Genomic DNA, 13321 nt, shown 5'->3' on the forward strand with positions numbered 1-13321 from the left:
AGTGGGTCCCCCACCCACTCCGAAGTGTACCGTCATAGTGGGCGGCGTTTGGTTGATTCTCTATTGATTTGGCGGAGGGGCGGCAGGGGGAGGAGGAGGAGGAGAAGGAGAAAGTGAAAGGGGAGGAGTGGAGGAGAAAACCCCGGCCGGGGGGAGAGAAAGAGAGAGAGAGAAAGAGAAGGAGAGACAGAAATGAGACCGAGCGTGTTTTGCGTGAGGAGAGGAGAGAGCGATCTACCCCGCACCGGAGTCCCACGCAGGAAAGGAAGAAGCGCGCCGTCCGCGTCACGTGGATTCGCACCGGCGAGAGAAAACAAGTGAAAGTGTCCCCCCCCCCCCCCTCCCTCCCTCTCGGTGTTTTTTTTTTTTCTTTTTTTTTTTTTTTTTGTTTTGTTTTCCTCCACCCACTCAACCACCCGACCCTCCTCCATCCCCATCCCCACACCCACTTCTTTCCCCGGCGCGTTCCCGCGGAGCGGCTGCGCCTTGACGCCCCGGCGCGCCCGCGGGAGGAGCGGACGGAGCGAGGCGGGAGAAGGAGCGCAGAGGCCGGGGCGCCGCCACCCCTCCGCGCCCTCCTCTCTCTCTCTCTCTCTCTATCTCCCTCTCACACTCCCACTCTCTCTCCTTCCTTCCCTCCCTCTCTTCCTTGGTCCTGCCTGCATGGACGGGGATGGGGAGAGCCGGATGCAGTTGCCGCGGGGCTGAGCGCCTCGCCTCCCCGTCTCCGGTGCGCCTCTCCCGGCCGCCGCCGCTGCTTCTGCTGGCCGTCGCTCTGATCCTCGGTGCCCGCACAGGTGAGTCCCCTTCCCCGCACCGCACCGCATTCACCCGATCGCAACTACCTCCCCACTTCACGCACATCTGTACCAAGTATATCAGCCAAAAAGTAGGAAGTCCCCCCCCCCGCACCCCCCTTCCCGATCAGTTATTTATCCCCCGGTTGCGGTGGGCCCGCCTGACAATGGCTCTCTTTTCCGCGGCAGTGCAGCAGTCTGAGCACGGATCGAGTTTCTCCTCCTCCTCCTCCTCCTCTTCCTCCTCCTCCTCCTCTTCTCTTGGACCGTCATTCTCCCGTCTGCCCCTTAATGGCTCACGGTGGAGGAAGAGGAGAAGGAGGAGGAGGAGGGAGAGGATAAATGTGAGGCTGATAGCGCTCTTCTTCCTCCCAGACGACAGATTTCAGCTTTTATTATCTTTCATGACTTGTAAAAAAAGTTGGAATATCCTGCCATAAAATAATAATAATAATAATAATTAATAATAATAATAAAATCAATCTCCTCTTGAAGATCCATTGAATCACAGTCATCCTCTGCAGGAAAGTCTACCATCTAGGTTGACTTTTAGAGAGTTTAATTAAAAAGAAAGCCTGTATAGGAGACACATGATTTAAAAAAAAAAAGTACAATTGTGATAAAACTATGGCATTCTAGTGCAGAGAGCACCGGACCCCCCATCCTGACCCCTTCTCTGCCCGTGGGTGTCACTGTGCACGGAGAGGAGGGGTCAGTGGCTGTCACACCTCGGGTAAATTAGTTTAACAACGGCTGCAGGGTCAGCCGGACCCCCCGCCTTCCCGGCAACTCTCTGCCAAATGTGTTCCCTGTGGGTCTTTTTTTTTTTTTTTTAACCAAACACAACATGGATTTTTTTAACATTCACCTCAGACATCCATAAGTCAGCAATGTCTATTGACACTTCCGGGTGTCCAGCTCCCTTTAATCGTGTTTATGCTTGTAGGTGTGTGTCTGTGTGTGTGTGTGTGTGTGTGTGTGACTGTAGCTCGGCATAAGAGTGCATGATGGCGTGATCGATTAGCACTTCACGAGCCCGTTCCCCGCTCTCTGCAGAGAGACGATCCCTGAAGATCTGTTTTCTGATCTCGGGAGATCAAGAGACGATGCGTGGGCTCGCCTGGACACGGAGACAAAAGAGCTCTCGAAAAGCTCAGCCCGGGAGAAATCCCACGGTTGATCTCTTGACCTCTCGCCTAAGATGAAAGTTAAATGATAAAAAAAGACCGATGAAGCAGAAAGGGGAAAAGAAATGATGTGGCGATTCGTCGATGGTACATGCTCAGCGGCTCGGGATGGGTTGAACAACCTTCACTCCTCGGTTCCTCTTCACCGTCTCCTTGCCCGATTGCTTATTTACATGCAAAGTTTACTTAAGAAAGAATGCCAGCGTATTATTATTAGCGAGCACTTCATGGGAAGCCTTAAAAATAATTCAAATTGGGGTTTTTCCACAGACGGGAGGAATTTGCCCTGCTTTTGTTTTCCAAGGTGGTCGAGGAACAGCCTTCTTACTGGACTTGTTTTGGATCTAAAAGTCTTGCCGGGTGAATCTTCAGGTGTCCCGGCCTTAGCGGTTTAGAGCCCCCTGCATTATTTCGGAGGGGGAGGGGGTGCCGAACCCCTCCCCCCACTTGTCTAGGAATAGACGGTGAATGGGCGCTTTTGTGCTTTTTTTTTTTTTTTTAAGAGCGGCTCATGATTCTGATGCCCTCTCGTAAGAGAATAAACCCACTTTGATTAGATTGGGAGTGGTATTTAGGTATGGCCTGCAGATAGAGGAAGAAGACTGGTGCACCGCTCAGAGAGACAATGTGTCCTCAGTGCTCCGACTGTCTGGACACTGGTGGCCGGCCAACGTGTATGGATGTGTGTGTGTGAGTGTGTGTGATGGTGTCGGTATTTGACGTGCAGGGGAGAAATTCTAAAGCACAGCGAAAGTGTCGGGGGCTCGTACCTGTGCCCCGATCTTTGAAACTCAGAGCGCTACTGCCCCCAAATGGCGACGCCCACCTCTCTTGCCCCATCCCAAAATCAAATGCCAGTGCGTGCACAAAGGGGAAATTTAGTCTCTACTTTTGTGTGTGTGTGTGTGTGTGTGTCACCCGCGTCTAATGTCTTTTAATGATGGTGTGACATCGAAGGCATCTGTTGATGTCAGTTAAAACCATTTCTGATTTCGTTCCGGACCATTAGGAGAACACACCGCCGTTTGAGGATCGCTCCGCGCACGGAGGGAAGAATATGCAACCAGTGTTCTTTCCACAATAGCTATTTATGTTTATTTGTGTGCAGCTGAGCCGCTCTCCGGCCTAATCTAATAGGGGAACGCTTTGACTGATGCATTACCCCCTTCCCCCCAGTCCTCTCCTCTACACACACTCATACACACTCACACACACACCCGTCTCTGTGATGATCTATGGTATAACATGTTGATGTGACCGATATTACATCCAGGAAGAAAAAATGAAAAATGCATAAAACGCTGGGTCACATTGCAGTCAGAAGATTGTAGAACACAAGATTTCTGCCTTTGAATGCATCCCCTCATTTCGGACTGTTGCAAAGTTGTCGTTGCCCATTGACGAACATTCACATAAGCCCAACCGCTTGTGTGTGAGTGTGTGTATGTGTGCGTGAGTGTGTGTCTACATACATACACATGTTATACACTCATATCTGAATAATACATTGTCTTGCTCCCTCTGTCTTTTATGCCGTTTTAAAGATTTGCAGACGAGATCTTTCCCCATCCCCTCCAGCTGTAAGAGCAGAAATGTCTGCTCTCCATGAGGAAAGAAATCTTTTTTATCTTGTTCCTCCGCTCCCCTCTGCTCTTCGGTTTATTACACCCGCGGTTTATTAAAACTCGCAGAGCGGCTCTGCTGATTGATCGAAATGTACAAACGGCAGCGGCCTCCTCCCCCAACAGCTTATTAGATCGCTCCAGCAGTTTGGCGGTTTTGTTTGTTTAACATCAAAATGTACTTCAAACTGTCCTCTCATTTCCCCCCTCCCCCAAAAAGGAAATTAACTTTACATTTCTGCTCCTATCCGGCTCTAAGTGGAGTACAATTACATTATCGTACTTTTTTAACAGTTCTCAAGTGCCTATGTTACTGTTCCCGCTGTAATTAGTTTATAATCTGTCTCTGCATCATCTTTAGGCCGTTGCCAGGTGGCTACCTCTCAGTGTCGCATCCATAAGTGCACCACCGACTTCGTGTCCCTCACCACCCACCGCACGCTGGATGGCTCGCAGGTTGAGTTCTGCAAGGCCCTGCGAGCGTACTCAGCCTGCACGCAGAGGACGGCCAAGTCCTGCAGGGGGAACCTGGCCTTCCACTCAGCTATGCTCGGCATCTCGGACCTCATGAGCCAGAGGAACTGCTCCAGCGACGGCCCCACCTCCTCCACGCACCCGGAGGTCCACCACGAACCCTGCGACTACCGCAGCCGCACCCAGCATGCGCACACCCACGCGCACGCCCACTCCCACTCCCACTCCCACCCCCACCCGCACCCCCACGGTCACCTGCAGCACGGCTACCTGTTCTGCGGCCTGTTCGGGGACCCCCACTTGAGGACGTTTAGGGACAGCTTCCAGACCTGCAAGGTGGAGGGCGCGTGGCCCCTCATCGACAACGAGTATCTGTCGGTGCAGGTCACCAACGTGCCGGTCGTGACGGGATCCAGTGCTACCGCAACCAATAAGGTGAGGCACCAGTTGCATTCCACATGCATTAGCGTGCTATTCAACGCAACCGCTGTTCGGGCATGTGTGTGTGTTCGACAACGAACCGGGTCCTGTCTTATTGTTTCGATCCTGTCAAGAACTTCCCGTCTCTTGTCCCGTTGGACCCGCAGGTGCGGGGCGAAGCCGCCCGATCTTGTGACCGTCTCTTGTGACTGCAGCAGTGTTGGGAATCAACTTGGTTAATGGCCGCGCAAAAGCCTGACGCTTAATGACATGGAATGAGACGTGTGAAAGGACCCACTGTTGACTTATGTGTGTGTTTGTATTCGTGCGCTCATAAGTGCACTCAGCAGTTACCAGCTTAAAGTACTGCGGAGCGTAGGTCCTTATCCTCGCACGACAAAAAAAAAAAAAAAAGAGACACGCATACACAAAACACCTCCAAATGGATCATGAGCAGCACAGGGTGATCTTTGTGGTGTTAAAGAAGCTATGTTGATGTTTCCCTTGATGATGTACCTTCTCTGGTTTAGTCGATCGCTTTAATTATTTAAAAGGCGTACGCAACTGAACACACACTTAGTCATCAACACGCGGGCAGACACACACACATTAAGCAAATAGTATGGTTGTTTCAATGTACAGCTGGAGGTTTGACCTTGTGTCAGAGGTGGGGCAAGTTATTAGTCACGATTATTAGGGACTCACACACACACACACCCACACACACACACACACATTAACAGCCCACCGGGCTTAATGGCCTGCCAGGCCTCATTCCTCATGGTTGTCATGTGAACAAAGCAGCCTTTCACCGGAACTGTGATGCTAGCGCTAAGCGTAATGCTCACGCCGCACCCTACATCCAGCGCGGCTTCCGCTCGCCATTGGAGTCATGTGTACATTTGCATGTGTGTGTGTGTGTGTGTGTGTGCGCGCGTGCATGCATGTTTGCATAGCTGTGTCAAATTACAACTTGTTAAAAACTCATTTGGTAATTTCTCACATTTTCTTCAGTGAAAGTCAATCAGTGGCGTCATCGGTGAGCTGATGTTTTCGCGAAGAACGAGAGCAAGAGGGAGCGATTTTTAGTTTATCTTTACAATTAAAATGTCACAGAAATAGCGAGGGGGCATCGGCAAATTGAGCTAGATCGTTTCCTTTGTCTGTTGTTAAACTGACTGTGATACAAAACAGAGAAAGTCAGCACATTTTCATACCAGAGAAGCCAAAGACAGAAGAAAAAAAAGCTCCCATGGTGCAGCAAATGGACACTGACAAGACAGGTCCGGATATTTACTTTAGGAGATGATAAAACTGTTTTTTTTTTTCTTACAGTAAAGGTCAAGTCTTCTTTATTGTTCCCCTTTGTAGATTACCATTATCTTCAAGCCCTACGAGGGTTGTACGGACCAGAGGGTCTACCAGGCTGTTACCGATAACCTCCCTGCCGCCTTCGATGACGGCACGGTCGGCAGCGGGGACCCCATCCACGCCTCCGCCGGCGCCGACGGGGAACCCGCGAAGGTCCGAGCCCTGTGGATCTCAGAGCCCAGCCCCGGCCACCACGTGGAGCTTCACGCCAGCTACATCGGTGTCACGGTCATCGTCCGGCAGCTGGGTCGCTACCTGACCCTTGCGCTGCAGATCCCCGAAGACCTGGCGCAGGCCTACGACGCCACCCAGGATTTGCAGCTCTGTCTGAACGGTTGCCCTAGAGGGGAGCGCATCGACCAGGGGGGCCACCTTCCCATGCCCGTCGCCCCGCCTGTGCTCGGCCTACAGCTTCAGCACATGCGTCGGCACAGCTTCCCCTCACAGACGCAATCGTCCCTTAACCTGGCCGCGCAGGTTTTCAGCATCGAGGGGGCGAGGGAACGCTGTCGGGAGCAGCTAGAGGTGCTGGACATTTACTTTCACTCCTGCGTGTTCGACCTCCTGACCACCGGGGACGCTAACTTCACGATAGCCGCGTACAGCGCCCAGAAGGACATGGAGACCCTTCATCCGGACAGCGGCAAGTGGAGGATCTACCCTCACGGCTCGGCCACCTCCGCCTTACGCCAAGCCCACGTCGCGCTCCTCCCCCTGCTCCTGGTGTATGCGCTAAGCATGGAGTTCATGTAAGAGCGGGAGTCTTGTTCGCCCTTCACGTCTGCGGGCTTTTATGTGCGTGCACTAGAAAGAGATTTTTTTTTTTTTGTTGAGCACTGAAATCGAGCGCCGGATCCTCCCTCATATATCGAGGAGACCGCGACTTGGACTTTTTTTTTTTTTTTTTTTTTTCGTTTCCAGGAGGAGCAGCACACCTCCTATAGTGGCAACACTGATAGCACCTACCCTGCAAGGGCCACCACACCAGAATCAGCTTACGCAAGCGATCTTTGTCTTCGGATAGGATGACGATGACAGTGACATTGGCATTCCTACGCGGCTGATATGAGTGTGTATCACACAAAATGGATGTACTTTCCAGACTGTAAATACTTTCTTTCTATCATTAAGTCATAGTTTTTTTTTTTTCTGATTTGTGTCATTTGATAAGGTTTTTCCTTTTTAATACCTCAAACAGAGGATGGTTGTCTCAAAAGAAGCACTTTATTATTATTTTTTTTTTTTTATGTTCAAAATCCGCATCAGTGTTTCTTTCCTTCTCAACAAAACTGTCCTCCACCTAAATTTCCATCGGCTCAAAATTTTTCAAAGACCATAAATATCAGATTCGGATCCTGACTGCGTCTGCCGAATACCTGGAACTGCCTTTTTTTTTTCTATTTTATTAAGCGCATCATTTTTCCAGTAGGTGATTTGACTGTTAATGTGAGTTGTCCTCGTTTGAATGTATTACAAAACCATTGCTACTTTTGTGCCGTATGAATCGGTTGTTTTCCTTTATTTTGTGTGCGTGTATACGTCAAGTGTTCTTCAAACTTGTTTGAATGTGTTTAATTCCACTTAGAGACTTTTTTCCTCTTTTTTTAATGCTGTGAGTGTGTGGCCTCATGTTTTGTCGCTCACTGTAATCGTTGTCTTCAGGTTAATTTGAGCCAAAGCCAGATTCAGAGGGGAACCCAACGCCAGGATCGTTTTTTTTTTTTTCCATGTAGGAAAAGGAATCACCGTTTTGACTCAATATGACTCTGCTGGCCTCTCACTACCGCAGTTGATACACTCCCCTTGACTGGAATGCATTTAAAATACCAGAGATTAGACGAGGCCTGCAAATTACAGAGAAAAGAAAAACATGTTCCACTGTGATACGTTACGTCAATTGTACGCCTTTTGATACCCGATGAAAACATGTCAATGCCCTCGAGACTATGAACCGGTTACATCATGTAATATTATGTATGATTATGCCGTTCGGTCGGTTGGTTGGTCATAAGCTTAATCTAAATTATGGTATTGTGATCTTTTACATTACGTGTGAATGTCATTTTTGGTGAAGAGTGCCTGGTTAATGTAGAAACACTTAACTTATTTATGAGCAGTAGTGTCCAGTAGAGAAAGTCGAGCTCCATATTCTTGCTGTTGGATAATAATTTAAATAGGTCAGCTGTGATTGTACTGCCACTTAGTGGTCCTCTGTTGCAAAGTCAGTGTGTTACTCAAGGCTTGTAAAGAAAAGAAAAGAAAAGAAAAGAAAAAAAGAATGGAGGAAAAAAAGACGTGCAAGTGTTTTTATTTATTTTTTATTTTTAACAAACAATAAAGCCAAAAAATGGTCTAAACATCATTTCAGGTTTTCAAATATACCATAAAGAGCATGACGGTTTAAACAGGTTTTGAAATCATTTTTTGTCTTTTTTTTTTTTATTGTTATTGTAATAGTATGTCGAGTACCCACTACTAGCCATCGGCGGCAATGCGACCAGGGATGGATTAAAACCAAACTTGATCTCGCCAGTGGATTATTTTCCATTTCGTCTGCAAGATTCCGCAGCGGCTCTTCATCCACCCATCCGTCTGGCCACCCTCAGACAGAGCAATTATCGTGCCTCGCATTTCAAGAGCTCAGAGAGGGAAGATTTGATCGCATCTTTTTGTTTTTCTCTCCAGTTATGTATTAAATGTCCAAAAATCTGAAAAGCAATGCGTGTTGGTTGTAAATTATCAACATGAGAAAAAGATTAATTCTTTTGTGAATGGTGAGAAGGCAGTACAAAAAAAGGATGTTTGCTTTTTTTTCCGACTGAAATCCCTGAAGGACATGGAGACGTACCACGTTACTACGGCGTAGATGGTCATCAGAGTGTCGAAGACAAGGATCTTGAAGAAGAGCTGCCTGATGGCCAGGATGACGGTCGCGTTCGTCCAGACAGCAACATCTACAAATGGCATGACGATGAGGCAATGTTTTAAAAAGAAATTTCAATTTTTACGTTTATTGTTTGACAATTTCTACCTCCTGTCCTGACATCTTCATGGCACGTTTTACCTCGATGATCTGAAATCACAAAGACCATGTTGGTGGAAAAGTTCATGCGAATCAGACCCGGCATCGTGATGTGGCTTCGCATAACCTGCCGAGGCGGCACGGGATTTCTCGAGAACGCGTCGCCGGTGAGTCACCGAACAGCTGTACGATGGCCAGTCGCTGGTCGCCACGGTGATCACGCTGATGGCGCCGTGTTCCCGGTGCTCCTTGTTCACGGTGAATGTGTGCAACAAGCCCTCTGACGGTGACCTCCAGCTGACCAGCAGGTGCCCCCTTCTGAAGTCGGCCACCACGCAGACCAGCAGAGTCCAGCCCACCGTGTCCCCTGACAGGTGGACCGGGGGCGCCAGCGATGCCAGCAAATCACCTTTTAAGCCTCCTAATCCAGGAGAGCACAGGAGGGGGTTTAACATTCTTTGCAGGAGGAGGTGTAGAATCTCCCTAAACTGCTGGTTGGTACTCAATAATGAATTGAAACACGAGTGCAAAAATGATGGATACCGACGTCTCAATGTCTCATCATCAATATTCAGAAATATTTTAGCGAAAGACATGAAACGTTTACACAGATGTTCTTTTATTGCAGGTGCATGAAAAAAATTGGAAAGGTTTGAAAAAAAAAAAAAAAAAATTGAAAAGCTATCACACATTTTCCATCTTTAATGTTATTTGTCTATAAGTGCGAAAAAAAAAAAACTGCCCTTACTTGGAGTGGAAAAATGGAAAGGCTTGAAAAAGGCAAAAAAAATTAGCAAAGCTATCATACGTTTTCCATCTTTAATATTATTAGTCTATAAGTGCGAAAAAAAACTGCCCTTACTTGGAGTGGAAAAATGGAAAGGCTTGAAAAAGGCAAAAATAATTAGCAAAGCTATCACACGTTTTCCATCTTTAATATTATTTTGTCTATAAGTGCAAAAAAAAAAATGCCCTTACCCGTCCATATGCAGATGATAGGAAGGTAAAATAGACCTTTAGACGACTCTTTCATGGCTCTGATCGCGCAATTGTTTCAGTAATTACTGTGGTAGCAATGTGTGTGTGTTTGTGTGTGTGTGTGTGTTTCTGTCTGTCTTCAGCCTAAGTGTGTGCTTGTGTAAAAGTGGGGTATGCGGTTTCATTTGGAGCTGAATACTGCATTCTGGGTAATGTTTTTGTCATGACCCTCGATACTGTCCCCCTCCCATCCACACATGCATGTACACACACACCGGGCACACACACACACGCAAGCACACACAGTGGTAGTGGTCGTAAAAAGGGTAAGATGTGGACCCCAGACACATCTGCCTTTGACTGTTAGATCTGAGGTGAGAAACTGATTATATCAACAAGACCAGACAACAGACCTTTGTGTGGCACCTGCGCACACACCACACACACACACACACACACACACACACACATACACATACACATACACATACACATACACATACATGCTCACACTAGACAGAGAGAAAGCTTTATACCAGAAGGGGTTTGGTGTTATCCACCGTGATCATACTTCTGCAACAGAAATAAATCAGCAGGAATGAAACAAACAAAGAATGACAAAATGAACATCGGCAGCCTTTTATTTCTAGTTTTTTTAATCATAGCACTGGCTAACAAATCGGTTATTGTCACGGCAACAGTTTTTGTTTATCTATTCGCATTAGGACTACAACCCATGATGTGTGTTGTTTTCTCTGCTTTTTTCTCACCCGACTGTGTCTCAGTGAAGGTGAAGAGTATTTTGGCGCCTCAGTTCATCTGATTTAACTCCGCCTTTTTAAAAAAAAAAAAAAACACCAAAAACAATAATTCATGTGAACAACTGACAGTTTGCTCCAGGTGTGCCCTGCCTGTCACCCTGTGTCAGCTGGTGCTCCATGATTCTGCAAGCGGGAAAAGCTGTAAAGAGAATATATATATAATGTATATATATAATAAGTGCACAAGTCTCCCTTTGCTTTTCACATTCAGAGCAAATGTGTTACATCAGCTACAGTGATACATCACTGAGGATGCGTCCCAGTGCGTCCTTGAGGTGTTTCTTGTATATCTAATGTCTGTCGCAGCCAGTGACCCCTTGGAACAGACTAGGTGACAACCAACAATAGTTTGGCCGACTATTGGAGGGACAGTAGACAGCACGGACAGACGGCAACCAGGATACCCCCAGGAGATCTCCCATCGGACAGACTAAAGGTTGACGACCCATGCAAACGGACAGACGACAAACGTGAAATGTATTTGCGAAAAGCTGTGCAAGAACCATCAAGGCCTGAAAATCCATCAGACCAGAATGGAATGTTTGGAATGGAAGAATGAGGTACGATGCACAGGTCCTGGACCCGGTGAGATGCAGGAGGCGTCCGGCCAGGAGGCAACCAACAGAGCCCAGTACCTCCACGTACCTGAGCCTCCCAATTTTAGCAGAGAAATTCTGCAGCAGTGGATTAAATGGCCCCGAAACAGACACCGGCTACATGAAACATGGGCAACCTAGCTGTCTTGTGGTTGGACCTGGCCAACACCTATGGTTCCATACCGCACAAACTGGTCTAACTAGCTTTGCATCTCCATCATGTTCCCAGTAAGATCAAGGACCTCATCCTGGATTACTACAAGAACTTCAGGATGAGGGTCACTTCATTGAAAAAGGAATGATAACACGCTGTACCATCTCGGTCATCCTTTTTGCGCTAGCCAGGAACATGGTGGTCAAGTCAGCTGAGGTGGAATGCAAAAGGCACCTGACCAAGTGAGGTATATGACAGCCCACAATAAGACCCTATATGGATGACCTCACCATTATTTTCACTGTTGAACCTGCAACTCAGTGGTAGAGTGCATGCATGACGTCCTAGGTTCAATCCCTGTCATCTGCATTGTAAGTTGCTTTGGATAAAGGCATCTGTCAGATTTCTGCATTCTCACTGTTACATCAGTCCCAGGGTGCAGGTGGATCCTACAAGGGCTTGAGAGACTCATGACCTGGGCAAGGATGAGTTTTGAGCCCTCCAGGTCAAGATCCATGTTGCTAAAGAAGGGTAAAGTGGAAATTTGCTTTTTGTTAAACAAATCACTTCCATTTACAATCATTATTCCAGAATGCATTTAATATTGAATGAGAGGATTGAGTTTTTTGTTACATTTACATTTACAATCTGTGAGTTAATACTTTCTCTATATGTTTATATACAATTAAACAAGTTGGCTTAATTGTCCAACTTGAGGTAAATGGATCTCTTATATATTTGTGTCCCTGTTAAATAAATGCCATCTCCATCTCAATGGAAATCATATCTGACGGACGGGGGGTGCTGGAGCTTCCTTTCAGGATGGTCAAATGATGATGATCCAGAGTGCAACTCGGGAGCAGGAGGGTTAATAAGTGAAATGATTTGTGTTTGTTCATTTGTGTGTTTTGATCCAGATGTATGATACATCCTACACATGCTTCTGAGACCCCGGCAGAAATGATATCCCGGGGTTATGGGCCCATGATGGGGGTCAGGGGTCAGGGGTCATCTCTGGTGTACCTGATAGTCTGAACCAGGCGCAAAAAGCAAATCAGTTCTAACGCCAACCAGCGGCAGAGACAAATCATCGAAGTAGATAGTTACTCCTGCCATTATTTCTCAAAGATAATGCTGCCACCATGTGGTAAATCAGTCTTTACAGTAAATTTGTTACTACACTGAGTGGTGGATCTTAGTCAGAAGAATCAAGGCCTTGTGATGAGACGGCTACGTTACACGTGTTTGTTATGCAGACTTATTGAGGTAGTTGCTACAAAGATAGGACATTTGATATGGTCCCATGTGTAGTCTATCTTTGTTTGTAAAATATTCCACCTGTCAGTGTCTCTATACATTTAAAAATAGCAGAGTGATCTTCAGAAACAAAACAAAACAAAACAAAACAAAACAAAACAAAACAAAACAAAACAATATAGATGGATGAATAACAAACAAACAAACAAACAAACAAACAAACAAACAAACAAATAAATAAATTTAAATAAATAGATAAATAAATAAATAAAACATCAACCTCTGACCAAAATAACTGTCAAGTTTTAAAATATATCAAATGTCAATTCATATTGACCTCATATCATTGGTATTGTGCAATTTTTTTTTTATTTTCAAATTCAATTTCTTATAAAGGGTGTATGGGGAAACACATTTTGCTGAAGCAGCTTGTTGAGAGTTGAAAGCGGAAAGTGGGGTTGTCACCTGGGTTTAACTGCATTTTTTTTTTTGGAGCTTCTAATGCATTCCAAAACAAGTGGAGCAGGTTTTCTTCATTTGGCAATAGTAAAGGCTTCCCGCTGCAGATATAATTGAGCTTTTTCTCAGCATTATCTGTGTTGCATCAGTTCTTCAGGTTCCA

General features: G+C 46.6%; 1 protein-coding gene across 1 annotated transcript; it reads left to right on the forward strand.

Annotated features, from left to right (window-relative positions):
• Window positions 1-213: 213 nt before the first annotated feature.
• On the forward strand, window positions 214-8228 carry rgmb (repulsive guidance molecule BMP co-receptor b). The gene is made up of 3 exons (XM_086174366.1): window positions 214-797; window positions 3968-4515; window positions 5872-8228. Exons 1-3 carry the CDS (start codon window positions 674-676, stop codon window positions 6622-6624), a joined length of 1425 nt encoding a protein of 474 aa, XP_086030492.1. The 5' UTR covers window positions 214-673; the 3' UTR covers window positions 6625-8228.
• The last annotated feature ends 5093 nt before the right edge of the window (window positions 8229-13321 follow it).

This window comes from Fistularia commersonii, chromosome 26 (assembly GCF_037954325.1).
Source record: "Fistularia commersonii isolate RoL2024-O1a breed Wild chromosome 26, RoL_Fcom_v1.0, whole genome shotgun sequence".
In the NCBI taxonomy this organism is placed as follows: Eukaryota; Metazoa; Chordata; class Actinopteri; order Syngnathiformes; family Fistulariidae; genus Fistularia; species Fistularia commersonii.

Coding starts and splice junctions, on each gene's coding strand:
- rgmb (XM_086174366.1), top strand. CDS start 674: ATGGGGAGAGCCGGATGCAGTTGCCGCGGGGCTGAGCGCCTCGCCTCC. Junction 798..3,967: donor GATCCTCGGTGCCCGCACAG/GTGAGTCCCCTT, acceptor CATCATCTTTAG/GCCGTTGCCAGGTGGCTACC. Junction 4,516..5,871: donor GTGCTACCGCAACCAATAAG/GTGAGGCACCAG, acceptor TCCCCTTTGTAG/ATTACCATTATCTTCAAGCC.